At 37.2% G+C, this 14,947-nt stretch overlaps 1 protein-coding gene across 3 annotated transcripts in view; it reads right to left on the bottom strand.

Annotated features, from left to right (window-relative positions):
* The window catches only part of gpatch2 (G patch domain containing 2), a 279,190-nt gene that overhangs the window by 239,956 nt on the left and 24,287 nt on the right, over positions 1-14,947 (bottom strand). For all 3 annotated transcript variants that reach the window (XM_059985842.1, XM_059985843.1, XM_059985844.1), the window contains exons 3-5: positions 12,487-12,548; positions 4,894-5,076; positions 3,409-3,488 (exon numbers count right to left, since the gene is read on the bottom strand). In XM_059985842.1, the coding sequence (XP_059841825.1) occupies positions 3,409-3,488; positions 4,894-5,076; positions 12,487-12,548 (325 nt within the window). The remainder of the gene's footprint in view (positions 1-3,408; positions 3,489-4,893; positions 5,077-12,486; positions 12,549-14,947) is intronic.

Here is a 14,947-nt window from a genome sequence, read left to right as displayed (position 1 = left end):
AATGTGTTATGGGAACTTGAGAGCTTGTATGAGATGTGCAATCCCACAATTTGCAAAGATTGGTGCTGCAATCTGCTTATGAACACAGAAACAATGTGTCTTTCCCTTTAAATAACATTCAGTTTGAGTCTTCAGTGTTAAAAAAAAAAGTAAAGTTTTAGGATGTGGCCACCTGTAGCTACAAAGCATCAATACTATGAAAATTCTCAATAGACATGAATTTCACTATTACTGATTTCACTTTGGTACTCTAGATACTGAAAAATAATAATAGGGTATTGTTGAACCCACATTCAATAAGAGTGTGTTGATCCCACTGCTGTACACTCTGCTCACACATGACTACACAGCCAAACACTCAAGTGATCACATTTTCAAGTTTGCCAATGACATGACAGAGGGTGTGGCTCATCACCAACTCCTTGATGGTCTACACAGAGGAGGCGGGAAAGCTCGAAGCCTGGTGCCGAGCAAATGACCTTTTCCTGGATGTCAACAAGACAAAGGAGACAGTTATTGACTTCAGGAGAACTCACACCACTTACACCCTTCCTTACATCTGTGGCACGACAGTAGAGAATACAAGTAGTATTAATTCCTGAGAGTGTCCATCTCAGACAACCTCTCCTGGTTCCAGAACACATTCTACACAATCATGAAAGCTGACCTATGTCTCTGCTTTCTGAGGAGGCAGAAGAGAGCTGGACTATGTCTTTATCTATACTCATGTTACTCTGCAGATGAGTGTCATCCTAACACACTTCATCACTGCATGGTACGGAAACAGCACTGTGGTGAACAGGTAGGCTCTACAACAGGTAGTCAAAACAGCAGATTGCATCAGCAGCTTCAGCTTACCCGCCATCAAGGACATACATACGGAAGGGTGCTGGAAGGCGGCTATCGATATCATGAAGGATCCCACTGTCTGTGGTCAATAACTGTTTGTCCCTCTTCCATCAGGTAGGAGGTTATGTAGCATCTACACCAGCGCCATCAGACTCAAAAACAATGACTTTCCCCAAGCAGAACAGCTGATCAACACCTCCACCCACTAACCCACCCCTTCATAATTCCCAGCACCACTACTTTATGATTTCCTGTCAGTCACTTTATGTACAGATACTCCTGTGCCTAGCTTCACTTTATGGACATTTATCAATCTATGTATATAAGCTATACATACTAGTTATACTTTATGTGTCTTTTTATTATTATGTTCTTTTAACATACTGAGCTTTTTTTTGTGCTGCATCAGATCCAGAGTAACAACTATCTTGTTCTCTGTTACACTTGTGTACTAGAAGTAACATGAAACAATCTTGAATAACTGTCATTTTTGGGACATTGCAAAGTCGCAGCTTAGGCCATGAACTCTGCTTCTCTCTTCACCAATACTGTTTCACTGGAGTATAGCACAAGGTATTGATCAATCAGCTAATAATTGTTAACTGCTACAGTCACATCAAATCACTATAGACTCTCTCTTTTGAACAATGAATGCACAATCCAGTTAATCTCTCGGATCACGGAAAACAAGACAGTTCCTGTGAACGGGGCAAAAAAAAACAGGCGAGGAAGGAAATAAATCTAAGAAAAATATATTACATATCAAAAAGAACTAACGTGAGTTGAAATCGAAATAAAATCAAAATTAATGCAAAAAAGAACACAATTGTTAAGGATAGGTTTTTTTTCTTTAAATCGTGAATAACATTATTAGCTGAGAACATTTATAACCCAAATAATTCCTGGTTCATAGGTAACAATAGATTCTGATGGAAGAATAAAAAAAGTACATACTTCCATACATTTAAAATGCAGGATTGCAAGCTTGAAAATAAAGTATTGTACATGTATCAAAAAAATGGATCAAACATTAGGTGAAGATTTATTGCAAGTAGTTTCATCTAATGCAAGAAAGATGAATTGATTTTGGTTAAATTAGATATAACTGACAATTCATTGGTAGAGAAGATGCATTATTTTCCAATTGTTATCCTCCCATGGTTTAAATGATTTGTGCTCTATTGTATTTTACGGAAAGAACAGAGGAACTTTCAATGATTTAGATTGTATGTATTAATCATACCCAGTGCCTGTGAACTATATATCTAAAACTGAAGAAGAATTTTGACATCTAATTCTGTGACAAGACTCTGGTGCTAGATACCCTCTTCATATCCATAATCTTAAATCCATTTAGTGATACAGTTGAACAACTTTCCGTTTTAATTCTGCGAGGCTTAAAGTGTCATATCATTCCGGCAGCCAAATAAAACAAGAATAGTTAGGGTTTAAGTTGCAAACTGAAAACAAAATGAAGCTAAATTAATCTAATTGATTTTCTTATTCTATGTATCATTGTTTCCCCATGACTAAATATACAATATAATGAAATTATTCCAAATAAAATTTGATACCTCAGAGCAATGGAGTAAAAAAAATAATCATAAAAGCTTTCATGATATTTAATATCCTGACAGATATCCATTCATTTTGTGAAATTTCTTGTAAAAATATTGCAATTAATCAAAGTCTTGAATATTTCATTCAACTTTAAGTCCTTCCCAACATATTCTCCAGTTTGGTAATCAATATGCATAATGCATTAATAGTATGCATTGTCACAGATATATACAAGAAATTTTAAAAATTCAATAACTTTGATGGATTAAAAATAGTTTTGCACCTTGCTAATATTGTACAATGTCAAAATGTCTATATTTTTATAAAAACAAATAGTGGGTCAATATAAATTAATAAATTTTATAGACCTTTCAACCTTATTCTTTCATTCTTAATTTCAATAGAATTTGCAACTGAATATAAAAAAAATGTTACATGATTAATCTGGAGGTAGCACATTTGACACAGTTTAGTCATTCATACCAGCCAGCTATCTTTTCTCACCAACCACAGATCACAGCAGCCTTTTCTTTTCCTCTTAGAACAATCTCAGAAGAGATCATCAATGACCAAAAAGAAAGCTCAGCACTGTACACACACACATTTCCACATTATGATTTAAAGCTCAACACTTCTCCAGCTTTTTGAGAAGAATTTTGTATTTTCCCCTTTCTTCATGCCCTTTGCTGGTAACACCATGGGTACGTCATATGTCATAAATACCACAAAAACTAATCCATCAGTTGTAATGGCTCCTATAAAACACCACTGTGAGATTGCAATAAGACTGGAAAATAGGCTACAAATCCCAGCTATGCTCAGGCTTGCAATGAAGCGAGACAGAAAGGAGGTGGGATAGGGATCAAATGATAGATAGCCACCTGAACCATGACCAGAAAGGGCAGAGGTTACAGGCCAAGGTCTTTATAAGAACAACTTCAGTAAAGTACTAATCTTAACCATCATAGCAACCAGACAGGACAAAAAGAAAATGCTTACGTTTGTGGGAAGCTTCCTAGTCTCCTTTCTGCCATTTCTTTTTCCCATTCCAGATAGCTGGGATAGTCTTGTTTGAAAACCTATCAAATAAGTAGTTTAAAAGAATCTGATACAACTTGCTTGATAGCTTTCTCAGTTAAAAAAGGAGCATAATGGGCACACTTATCCCAGCACTAATACTCTAATTGACATATATAATTATTTTAATGTCAATGGTAGTGTATTGATTTGATACAACAGTAAACTTATTAATCTTTTGGGAGATACTCATATTTATAGCAAATTAATATTTAAAAATGTATTTAAATTGCAATACTAACTGTATCATGCAATTGCAAACATAACACTTAGGATTTTTGTAGATTGTTGTTTGACAAAGCTTTAGATTTAGAATAAATACTTCAAAGTGGATTAACAGATTAATTCTTTTATTGCAGATATCCCATATGAAGAATAACAGAACTTATGCAAAATCGTCCACTCTATCAAATCAGGAATTAATTGGAAGCTTCATCTCACAAGTTTAGTTATTACCTTCATTATATGTGCCTAACGGTATATAGAACATCAGTATTTCATCTCACAGTTTAAAGGTTGCGAACTCAAGTCACTCCAAAGATACAAAATTCTAGTCTGGCATTCCAAAGGGATAACTTTCTCTAACTGTATACCTGGAACATGCTACCAAAGATTGTGGTTACAGCAAATAGAAGAGAATATATAAGAAAAAAAAAGAGAATGGAGTAGAGTGATATGTGATTAGTTTTCAGCGAAAAAAAAGAGTTGGGGAGGGTTGGGGATTCAACTGATTTGTTTTTGTGCTGCATATTGGATAGGTAATTCTTTATATCTTCAGTAAGCAGAGTAGAAGAACTACTAACTCCAAGAAGGGTGGCATGGTAACACAGTGGTATGGTCAATGCTTTACAGCGTCAGCAATCAGAAGATCGGGGTACAATTCCCCACCACTGTCTGTAATGAGTTTGCACTCAGGTGGGTTTCCTCTCACATTTCAAGACATCAGCATGGGTTAGAGTTGGTAAATTCTGAGTATGCTATGTTGGTGCTAGAAGCATGCTGACACTTGAGGACTACACCCAGCTCAAACTAGGATTGTATAAAAGCTGCTTTTGATTCATAAATTTATATAAAATTAGGTAAACATGGTTTCCTACAGATTTGTTAACTGAATACAATTAGAGTTAACTAAACATTTGGGACTTGGGGAAAGTTCGAAAAATAGTCAAAATTGTATTTTTTCCCCTCTGTACAAACTATTTATTCTTAAATTTTGTTTGCTCTCATTTATTTCAACAAGTTTATCTAAATGATATTCTTTTCATCAGAGTAATCATGCAATTAACAAAGCCATGAAAAAGCAGAGACTCAAGATAACATTTTCAACAGCATGAAATTCATGGTTCATGTTTGAATTACTCATAACACATCCTCACAAATGCATCTTGAAGCAAGAATGCTACTGACCTCTCTGAGCTGTTTGCGACATGAGAGGGAATGTGCCTGTTAAGATGCTCTTAAATACCGGATCTGGCACTTCCTTTTCCAGGTCCAGGACGTCCTCATGCTCCCACCAAGGAATGACCCCTGCAATAGCACATGCTCCACCAGAATCCCCTTCAAAGAACCAGTCACTTTGTTCATCATCACCTTTATAAAATAAAATAATTTATAAGGAAGCAATTGTACAGGTCAATTATTCACAACAGTTAAGCAATATAACTTGACCATGTATGGGTTCAGAGAACATTTGTGAGGTGCCCTTTTACATCCTATATCACTGTGGTTGCAATATGTACAAACTGCAAAATGCACTATTATAACTCCAAAGGCACATGCTGAATTTGCAGCCTCAATAACTAAAGGTTAAAAGGGCAGAAAGGTTTTCCAAGTCACACAATACAGTAGATTCCAGATAACTGGGCCACACGCTTATTTGGGACAACTCTTAAAGAACAAAACTACTCAAGGAAATAGCAGGGATTCCCTTTGTTTATTTGGGACACTGTGCCATTTAGGTAGGGAGGTGGAGATACATCTCTACCAAAGGAGTTGCAAGGCACTCCTTTCCCTAGCCCGCTTACTCTCCCCACCACACCTCCACACCCCTCCTGAGGCGGTGCAGGGTCGTTTGAGCAGTAGGTGCATATCCAAGTCCTGGTTATGCGACCGCTGTTGCCAGGCATTTAATCTACGTAGAGTATTGATAATGGCTATGATCATCCTCTTGTAAAGAGACTGTTAAGAAGAAAATGGCAAAATATTTCTGTTGAAAAATTTGCCAAGAGCAATTGGGATCAAAGACCATAACTGCCCACTTCATATGATACCGCACTATTGATGATGATGATGCTTAATTGGAACAGGAGGCTGTTGCTGAACAGTTTCTAACTATCATTACTCGTGTGCAGCCATGTGGTTGCTAGACACTACACCATGCTTAGAGCGAACAGCTTTTGAATACTAACAGTTGCAAGTATTTGTGTTCAAAAAGCAGTGACTTTTGTCACTAATAGTTGGTGAGAAATAAGCAGTAAACTCATTCAGAACTGTTTCGCTCACTGCCGCTTCGAGCATTTAAGCTAGGAGATACCAGAAACAGACGGGGGTGAAAACGAAACGACTTCACTACTTCAACAAGTTAGAACGTATTAAGAATTTCAAAGTATTCACAATTATCTTGAATGTTAAAATGAAAATGAAGATTTGGAGGATGCATGGAACATGGCAGCATATACTGGATGAATTCCTCCACTGACATGATCAACATGCATGAAACAGCACACCCTGAGGCCTTCACCATTATTTTGGTGGATTTTAACCAGGCCAGCTTGAAAAAAGTCACTAAATAATTATCATCAACTAATCACTTGTAGAACCAGAGGAAACAACACCACCATCATCAAGAATGCCTACTGTGCTATTCTACATCCAAACTTCAGAAAGTCTGATCACCTAGCTGTACTTCTCTGTGAGAATAGGTAGAAATTGAATATTACAGCACCAGTAGTGAGGACCAAGAAGGTATGGACAAGGGAAGCACAGAAGTGCTTACAGGACTGCTTTGGATCAGTGGACTGGACTGTATTCAGGCATTCATCTTCAAATCTGGATGAGTATGCCGCAGTTGTTGCCAACTTCACTAAAGCCTGTGATGATGAGTGTGTGCCCAAACCAAAAGCCATTCTGAAACACTTTCATCATCTGCTGAGGGCTAGATCTGTGGCATTTCAGTCTGGTGTCAGATGTCTGTATAAGAAAACCAGGTATGACTTGAGGAGGGCTATTTCAAGAGTGAAGATACAATTCCACACAAGGTTAGAGGAAACATTAGATGCACAAAAACTCTGGTAGTGTTTGCAGAACATTACTACCACAAAGAGAAATCTAAAAAGATAATGACAGTGATGCTTCACTACCAGATGAGCTCAATGCTTTATAAGGGAGAATGCAACTACAGCTGTGTAGATCCCCTGTAATCTCTGTCTCAGAGGCCCAGGAGGGCAAACCCTTGCATGGTGGCCGGCCCCAATGGACTACTTTGAAATCTTGTGCCAACCAACTGGCGGGTGTATTCAATGACATTTTCAACCTCTCACTGCTATGGTCGTTAGTTCCTACCTGCTTCAAAAAAGCAACAATTATACCAGTGCCAAGAAGAGCTGCCTCAATGACTATCATACAGTAGCACTCACATCTACTGTAATGAAATGCTTTGAGAGGTTAGTCATTGCTAGAATGAACACTTGTCTCAGAAAGGGCTTGGACCCACTGCAATATGCCTATCACCAGGCTGCCTTGGATCACCTGCAAATACCTATGTTAGGATGTTGTTTATGGACTGTAGCTCAGCATTTAACATCATCATTCCTATAGTCCTGATCGATAAGCTACAGAATCTGGGCTTCAGTACTTCCCTCTGCAACTGGATCTTTGACTTCCTAACCAGAAGACTACAGTCTGTGTGGACTGATAATAATACCTCCACCTCAGTGATGATCAACACTGACCCACCTCAGGGATTTGTGCTTAGCACACTGCTCTGGTCTCTCTATACCAATGACTGCATGGCTAGGTATAGCTCAAATGCCATCAATAAATTTGCTGACAATACAACCATTATTGGCAAAATCTCAGATGAATGTGAGAGGGCGTACAAGAGTTAGATATGCCAGCTAGTTGAGTGGCGTCACAGCAATAAGCTTGCATTCAATATCAGTAAGACCAAAGAGCTAATTGGGACTTCAGAAAGGGGAGAATGAGGGAACATTAACCAATCTTGATAGAGGTATCAGAAGTGGAGAGAGTGCGCAATTTCAAGTTCCTAAGTGTCAAAATCTCATAGGATCTAATCTGGTCCCAACATATCGATGCAGCTACTAAGAATGCAAGACAGCTACTAAATTTCATGAGAAGTTAGAGGAGATTTGGTTTGTCACCCAAAACACTGAAAACGTCTAAAGATGTACCATGGAGAGCACTCTGACAGGTTGCATCACTGTCTGGTATGGGAGTGGAGAGTGGGTGCTACTGCACAGGATTGATAGAAGCTACAGAAGGTTGTAATATTAGTCAGCTCCATCTTGGATATAAACTTCCATAGTATCCAAGACATCTTCAAGGAGCAGTTCCTAGAAAGGTGGTGTCCATTATTAATGACCCCAGTCACCTAGGACACACCCTCTTCTTTTTGTTACCATCAGGGAAATGGTACAGAAACCTAAAAACACACACTCAGCAATTCAGAAACAGCTTCTTCCCCTCTACCATATGATTTCTAAATGGCCATTAAAAACAAAAACACTACTTCAATTTTTTTTTACCTATTATCTGTTATTGCACTGTTTTATACACACACACTTACTGTAATAGATTTACTTTTTTTAATATATTATCTGTATTGCACTGTGCTGCTGCTAAGGTAACAACTTTTACGACATATGCTAGTGATACTAAACATGACTCTGATAACTATTAGGAATTAATACACAGTGGTATAGCAGTGGTATTGGCAGTGTTTTAATTTATTTTGCATTTCATTGAAATAAATAATTTCTTTCTCAGTTAAATGTAGTTTGTCTTTTTTTTATACATTTTAACTATTTCCATGAATCTTTGGCTAATTAAGGCAGCTGCTTAATTGGCCCAAAATGTACTGTCTCAATGTGTCCCAATTAATCAGAATCTACTGGATAATTATCATTTCATCTTTCTCACCAAATGATTGAGTCTAGTACATTGAGAACATTTAAAAAGGTACTTCTTCAGGTACATGGACAGGAAAGGCTTAGAGAGGTATGAAACTCGCTTAGATGGGAGTCTTCATCAGCATGGACTAGTTCAGTCCTTTTCCATAATGTATGACTCAAAATAGAATAGTTAAAATATACCTACTGATAATATACATCCTCAAAATTTCAAAATCCAAGAGTATCTGAAATGCAAAATTTTTTTGATCATGGCGCCACAAATGGAAAATTGCACAAGGCACTGGGAAGGTTCCCAGGCGATGCACAGGTCTCAACAACAGTACTGAGAATTGACCTCACATGTGTAATGAACACAGGGTTAATGAAAAATAGAAAAACACTGCATAAAGCTAAAATGAAGTTGTCTTTCATGTATTGAAAGGATGGATTTGACAGCTGAGTGAACATATAAAGCGACAGACTGAAGATTGAAGGTAATTATGAATTTGCAACAGGCTGGTTGCAAAAGTTTAAGAAAAGGCATGCCATTAAATGTCTAAAGGTTTGTGGTGATAAAGCGTCTGATGATCACGAAGCAGCAGAGAAATTCATTGACAAGACTGCAAAGATTGTTGCTGATGAAAATCTAACACACTGAGTGGCTGCATCAGCACATGCAGTACTGTGCAAAAGTTTTAGGCAAATAAAAGTTTTAGGCAAATATATACAGCTAGGGTGCCTAAGACTTTGCATAGTACTGTATTTGTCAGTGTGGAGCAGAGAGCAAGTTTGTAAACATAATGGGAGTAAAGGATGTTGGGAATGGTGAGGGTGAAATGGCAAGGAGGGTTGTGGGACAGGAGGCAGAAAAAGATTGCCAGGCTGGGATGGGGTGGGGGGAGGGGGGGAATGATGTAGGTGCAGACACATCCAGTCCCGAAACACCAGGCAAGATCATTTAATTCCAAACAATTGGTTTACTGATCATTACAGAATGTTTCTCTGATGCTTCCTGTTCCGTTCCCTTCCTGTTCCCAACCATCTCACAGTCCACAGTAGAGAGCAATATGAGAATCAGATGTATCACAACTTGCATGTCATGAAAATTTTTTTGTTGCTGTGTACAATGCAAAGCACAAAAATGCTACAATATTGTGCAAAAGTCTTCAGCACCCTAAAATAAACATATATGCTTAAGACATTTGCACAATACCGTATCTACCCAATTGCAATAGGTACTGCCTTACAGCTGCAGTAATACTGGTTAAAACCCAAACTGTCTTTGTGAAGATTGCAGGTTCTCCCCGTAACTAGATGAGTTTGCTCCAGATGCTCCTGTTTCCTCCTAAATCCCAATGATGGTTCAAATATTAATTGGCTTTTGAAAAGTACTGCTAGTGTGCAGGAATCTGGAATGAGATACTGGAAATACGGGGAACTTTTTAAAGATATGGTACAACATTAATTTGATAATTAGTGCATACTTGGTGGGCTGAAGGACCCCTTTCTATGCTATGTGACTCTGTGATTAATAAAATTATAAAGTAAAAAAAATTGGAGAAGTCAATACTCTCTAATATTTCAACTTACGTTATTCAGCTAAACACTAGGAACAGATGGAGAAGCTCATCTTGAAATGCATAATTATACTTGAAAATCCTGCCCCCATTTTGTCAGATTATTTCATTAGAGTAAAATACTCCATCAATTTACAAAATAACAAGGAAGTACTATTTAATCAAAGAGCCAAGGAAACAGTTGTGTAAGCAAGACATTTGAATATGTTCTAATTGAATATTAGGGAGCAATTCGTAATTACATTGTATTAATGAAATGCACTTCCCTTTTAAACTCAACACAAAATTTTACTCCAAGGCAATAACTTACAAGAGAGTACTTCAAAACATCCTAGAGATTGTTATTGGAAAAGAAATTTTCTTTAGAAATTCACAATGCTATGAGATTAGATACTACTTTACAAAAGCAAAATTGTAATTTAACTCTGCCGTGGACAGTCCCAAGCCAAGCTGTGAAAGGAAGGCTGGTCATGGGGCTAACAACCCATTCCCGTAAAGACCCAGTGCTACAGAAATGTCAGCAGAAGCTCCAAAGGCCTCATCCCTGGAAGACAATGGATATAGAAAGAAGATGGGCTACACCAGGGACCATTGTGTAAAACTGACGTATGACAGAGGACTCTAGTAAGCTCCTGTCTGTGGCCTTTTTCACAGTAGAGGTGATGGGCTTTAGTAAATAAAGTTGCAAGAAAAAGGTTGTGAACCCTTTGCAATTACAGTACCTGGTTTTCTGCATTAATTACTCATAAAATGTGGCCTGATCTTCATCTAGGTCAGAATAATAGACAAACACTATCTGCTTAAACTAATTACACAAGACAACTGTAATTTTCATGCCTTTAATGAACACATATGTTTAATCATTCACAGTCCAGAATAGAAAAAGTATGTATTCAATAACTGGTAGAACCTTTCTCAGCAGCTAGAACCTCCACCAAACGTTTCCTGTAGCTGCTGATCTGACTTGCACAACGCCAACGAGGAATTTTAAACCATTTCTCCATACAAAGCTGTTTCAGTTCTTCAATATTTCTGCGATACCTCGCATGAACAGCCCTCTTCATGTCGTACCACAGCATCTCAATTCGGCTAAGGTCTTGACTCTGACTTGGTCATTCCAAAACACAAATTTTCTTCTGTTAAAGCCATTCTGTTGTTGATTTATTCATGTTTCGGATATTTTCTTGTTGCATCATCCAACTTTGATTAAGCTTCAGGTGATGAACGGCTACCCTGACATTCTCTTGTAAAATGTCTTGATACAATTTGGAATTCATTGTTCCCTCAACAATTGCAAGCTAAGGCAACAAAGCAGCCTGAAACCGTGATGCTCCTTCCACCGTGCTTCATAGTTGGGATGAGATTTTGGTGTTGGTGTGCACTGCCCTTTTTCCTATGACCATAGTGGTGTTCATTTCTGCCAGAAAGTTTAACTTCTGTCTGATCTGTCTACAGAATATTGTTCCAGAAGTGTTGTGGAACATCCGTCTTCAGCAAATTTGAGACATGCAGAAATGTATTTTCGGAAGAGCAGTAATTTCCTCCATGGTATCCTTCCATAACACCATTCTTGTTCAGAGTTTTTCTTATAGTGGACACATGAACAGGAACTTTAGCAAGTTCTAGAGATTTCTGCTGATCTTTTGTTGTTACCCTTGGGTTCTTTTTTTACTTCCTTCTGCGTTGCACGCTGTGTTCTTGGTGTGATCTTTGCGGGATGCCCACTCCTAGGAAGAGAAGCAACAATACTGAATTTCCTCCGTTTGTAGACCATTTATCTTACTGTGGACTGATGAATTCTCAAGGCTTTTCCAGCTTCATGTAGTCTTACAATTCCTCTTCTCAGATCCTCTGAAAGTTTTTTTAATTGAGGCATGGTGCACATAACAGATTTTTCTTGAGAAGAGCAGGCTCTGTCAGTAACCTGACTTTGTGTGTCTTTTATAGGGCAAGACACCTCTACAACCCACACCTCCAATCTTATCACATTGCTTTGAACACCTGATTCCACATAGCTTTTGTAGAATGCATTACCTCAGAGGTTCAGATACTTCTTAACCTAGACTGTAATTGTTTAAATGGTGTACTTAGTACTGATAAGAAGTACATTAGCTTGTGTTTTAGGCAGATTATGTTTGTCTATTATTGTGACTTAGATGAAGAGCTCATTTTATGAATAAATAATACAGAAAACCACATAATTGCAAAGAGTTCACAAACTTTTTCTTGCAACTGTACATAAAATTGTAATTTAATGTACTTCCACTGAAGAAAAAAATTAAGTGTACCAATACCTTGCCTTCCTTCATCATTGGTAAACAAGCCACCATCACTGCTGCTAAGGCTGCTGGATTCACTGCAATAAAAAAAGAAAAGATTCAAGAAAAATTGATCTCTGAAATGTACAATTTTAAACAGGCAAGTACTGTATGTAGTCAGATGGAAGTTGAATCCGATGATTTTTTTTGCATCAAACTGCAAGTGTCACCATTCCATTAATTACAATGCATATTATTTTTGCCACATAAAACCACAGGAATCTAATAGGTTGCTGGCAGTAAACCAGATGGGGCTATTACTAGGTGCTGAGACAAGTGATGCATTTCATTATTTGGCTCCATCAAATGTTTATCTTTCCTTTCTTTTGCAATGCTAGTTGTCTTGATCCTGGAACATTGCCACTCTGTCAGAAAACACCAAAATTAAAATTCTTAAACATCAATACATGAAGCAGAATTATCTCAGGTTTATTATTCTTGACAAAATTATTTCCCAAATAAAACCTAAGTGCATTTCAAAGCAGGAAAAAAAAACTTCCAAGTTTATTGAAATCTCATAAAACCATAAAACTATAAGATATAGGATTTAGGTATTCAGTCCATCAACTCCGCCATTCGATTATGGCTGATTTATTTTCCTTCTCTACTCCATTCTCTAGCCTTCCTGTAACCTTCAACACCCTTACTACCCAATGACTTGCCCTTCATAGCCAACTGTTGTAATAAATTCCTCTGGCTGAAGAAATTCCTCCTCATCTCTGTACTAAAGTGATGTCCTATTCTGAGGCTGTTCCCTCTGGTCCTAGACTCTCCTATTATTGGAAACATCCTCTCCATGTCCACTCTATCAAGGCTTTTCAATATTCCGTGTTGTAAAGCCGAAATAGCTCTTATCTTGTTAAGCACCCTCACATGTGGCTCCTCGTTGAAGGCCTTCTGAAAATCCAAGTAAGCAATATCCACTGACTCTCCTTTGTTTATCCTGCCTGTTATTTCCTCAAAGAATTCCAATAGATTTGTCAGGCAAGATTTCTCCTTAGCGAAATCATGCTGACTCTGGCCTATTTTAGCATACACCTCCAAGTATCCCTAATCCTCATCCTTAATAATACTCTCCACCATCGTCCTAACCACTGATAAAAAGCTAACTGACCTACAATTCCTTTTCTTCTGCCTCCCTCCCTTCTAGTTAGAATAATGTTCCAATTAAAAAAAAAATTCTACTGGTACCCTGTGAGAATCTACGTTGGGGCTTCAACAATTCATCATACTTATTCAATTAGCTAATGGGGTAGAAAATTGCACATCCAAATTTGCCAACAATACAAAGTTAGGTGGCATTATAAACAGTGTGGATAGAAGAACTGAATTAAGGGAAATATAATAAATAAAATGGATTAAGCAAAACTGTATCAGATACACATCAAAATGAGCAACTCCAACAGCATTCACTTTGGACATAAAACGGATGCAATAGAATACTTCCTAAATCATGAAAAGCTGAAGACAGTAACATCTGCGAGTAAAATTGTTCTATGACTGTAGAATAAACCAGGAATTACTTGAGTAATTCTGGGACCACACCCATACCTTAAAAGTGATAAAACGATGCTGACCTCATTCACTTATTTAAATTAAAAAAATAAACATACCAAACAACTGTGTATTTCATAGATTTTTTAAATGTTACGTGTACATTTGATGAAAAGTTTTAAAATTTTGAGGATAACTGAAACGTTATATGGAGAAAAATCATTTCTATGGGGCCTAGGATTAGACAATATTGCGTGAAAGTTAAAATCCGAGGTAAATGCATCTGCATACAAAAGACGATAGTAATTTGGATCTTTTTCCAATAATAATCTTTCTAACCAAAGTTTTACATTCAAAATCTGAAGAGGATTAAATGACATCATTTTTTATTAACCAAATGTGTTGAGAGCCTTCAGGAAAAGTCAGGTATACTGAAATAGGTTAGGAATCATATTTAATAATGGAACATATTTTAGAGGGTAAATGACTTATACCTGTTGCATACTCCCAATATACAAACATATATGAAAGCACAACTTCTCATTTTTAAATTATAATTTAAAATGGCAACTGAAATTAGTCAATGAAAGCGGTCCATCAAAATTTGGCTCAGATCAACACCCAGTTTCTTCAACTACATAATGTAGCTGACTAAACTACAGTATTACATTTTATTTTTTAAAGAAACAAAAGACCAACACATTTGGGAAATTGAAACATAATTCACATATGATTTCAACTTGCCTAGTATTTCATAAATATTCATTATTATAATATTACCAACAATTATTTCAACTAAACTCAGGCCAAGTCTGCACTTTTAAAAATTAAGTAGACTTATTTTTTCAGAACATTAGACAGACTGAAATAATTCAGATGCAAATGCACTGCGAGGCCGGACTATGCTCCCTGCCTCTGTTAGAAATCATACTGTTATCTGATG

This window comes from Hypanus sabinus, chromosome 12 (genome assembly GCF_030144855.1).
Source record: "Hypanus sabinus isolate sHypSab1 chromosome 12, sHypSab1.hap1, whole genome shotgun sequence".
NCBI lineage: Eukaryota > Metazoa > Chordata > Chondrichthyes > Myliobatiformes > Dasyatidae > Hypanus > Hypanus sabinus.
This window is presented reverse-complemented; position numbering and strand designations above follow the sequence as displayed.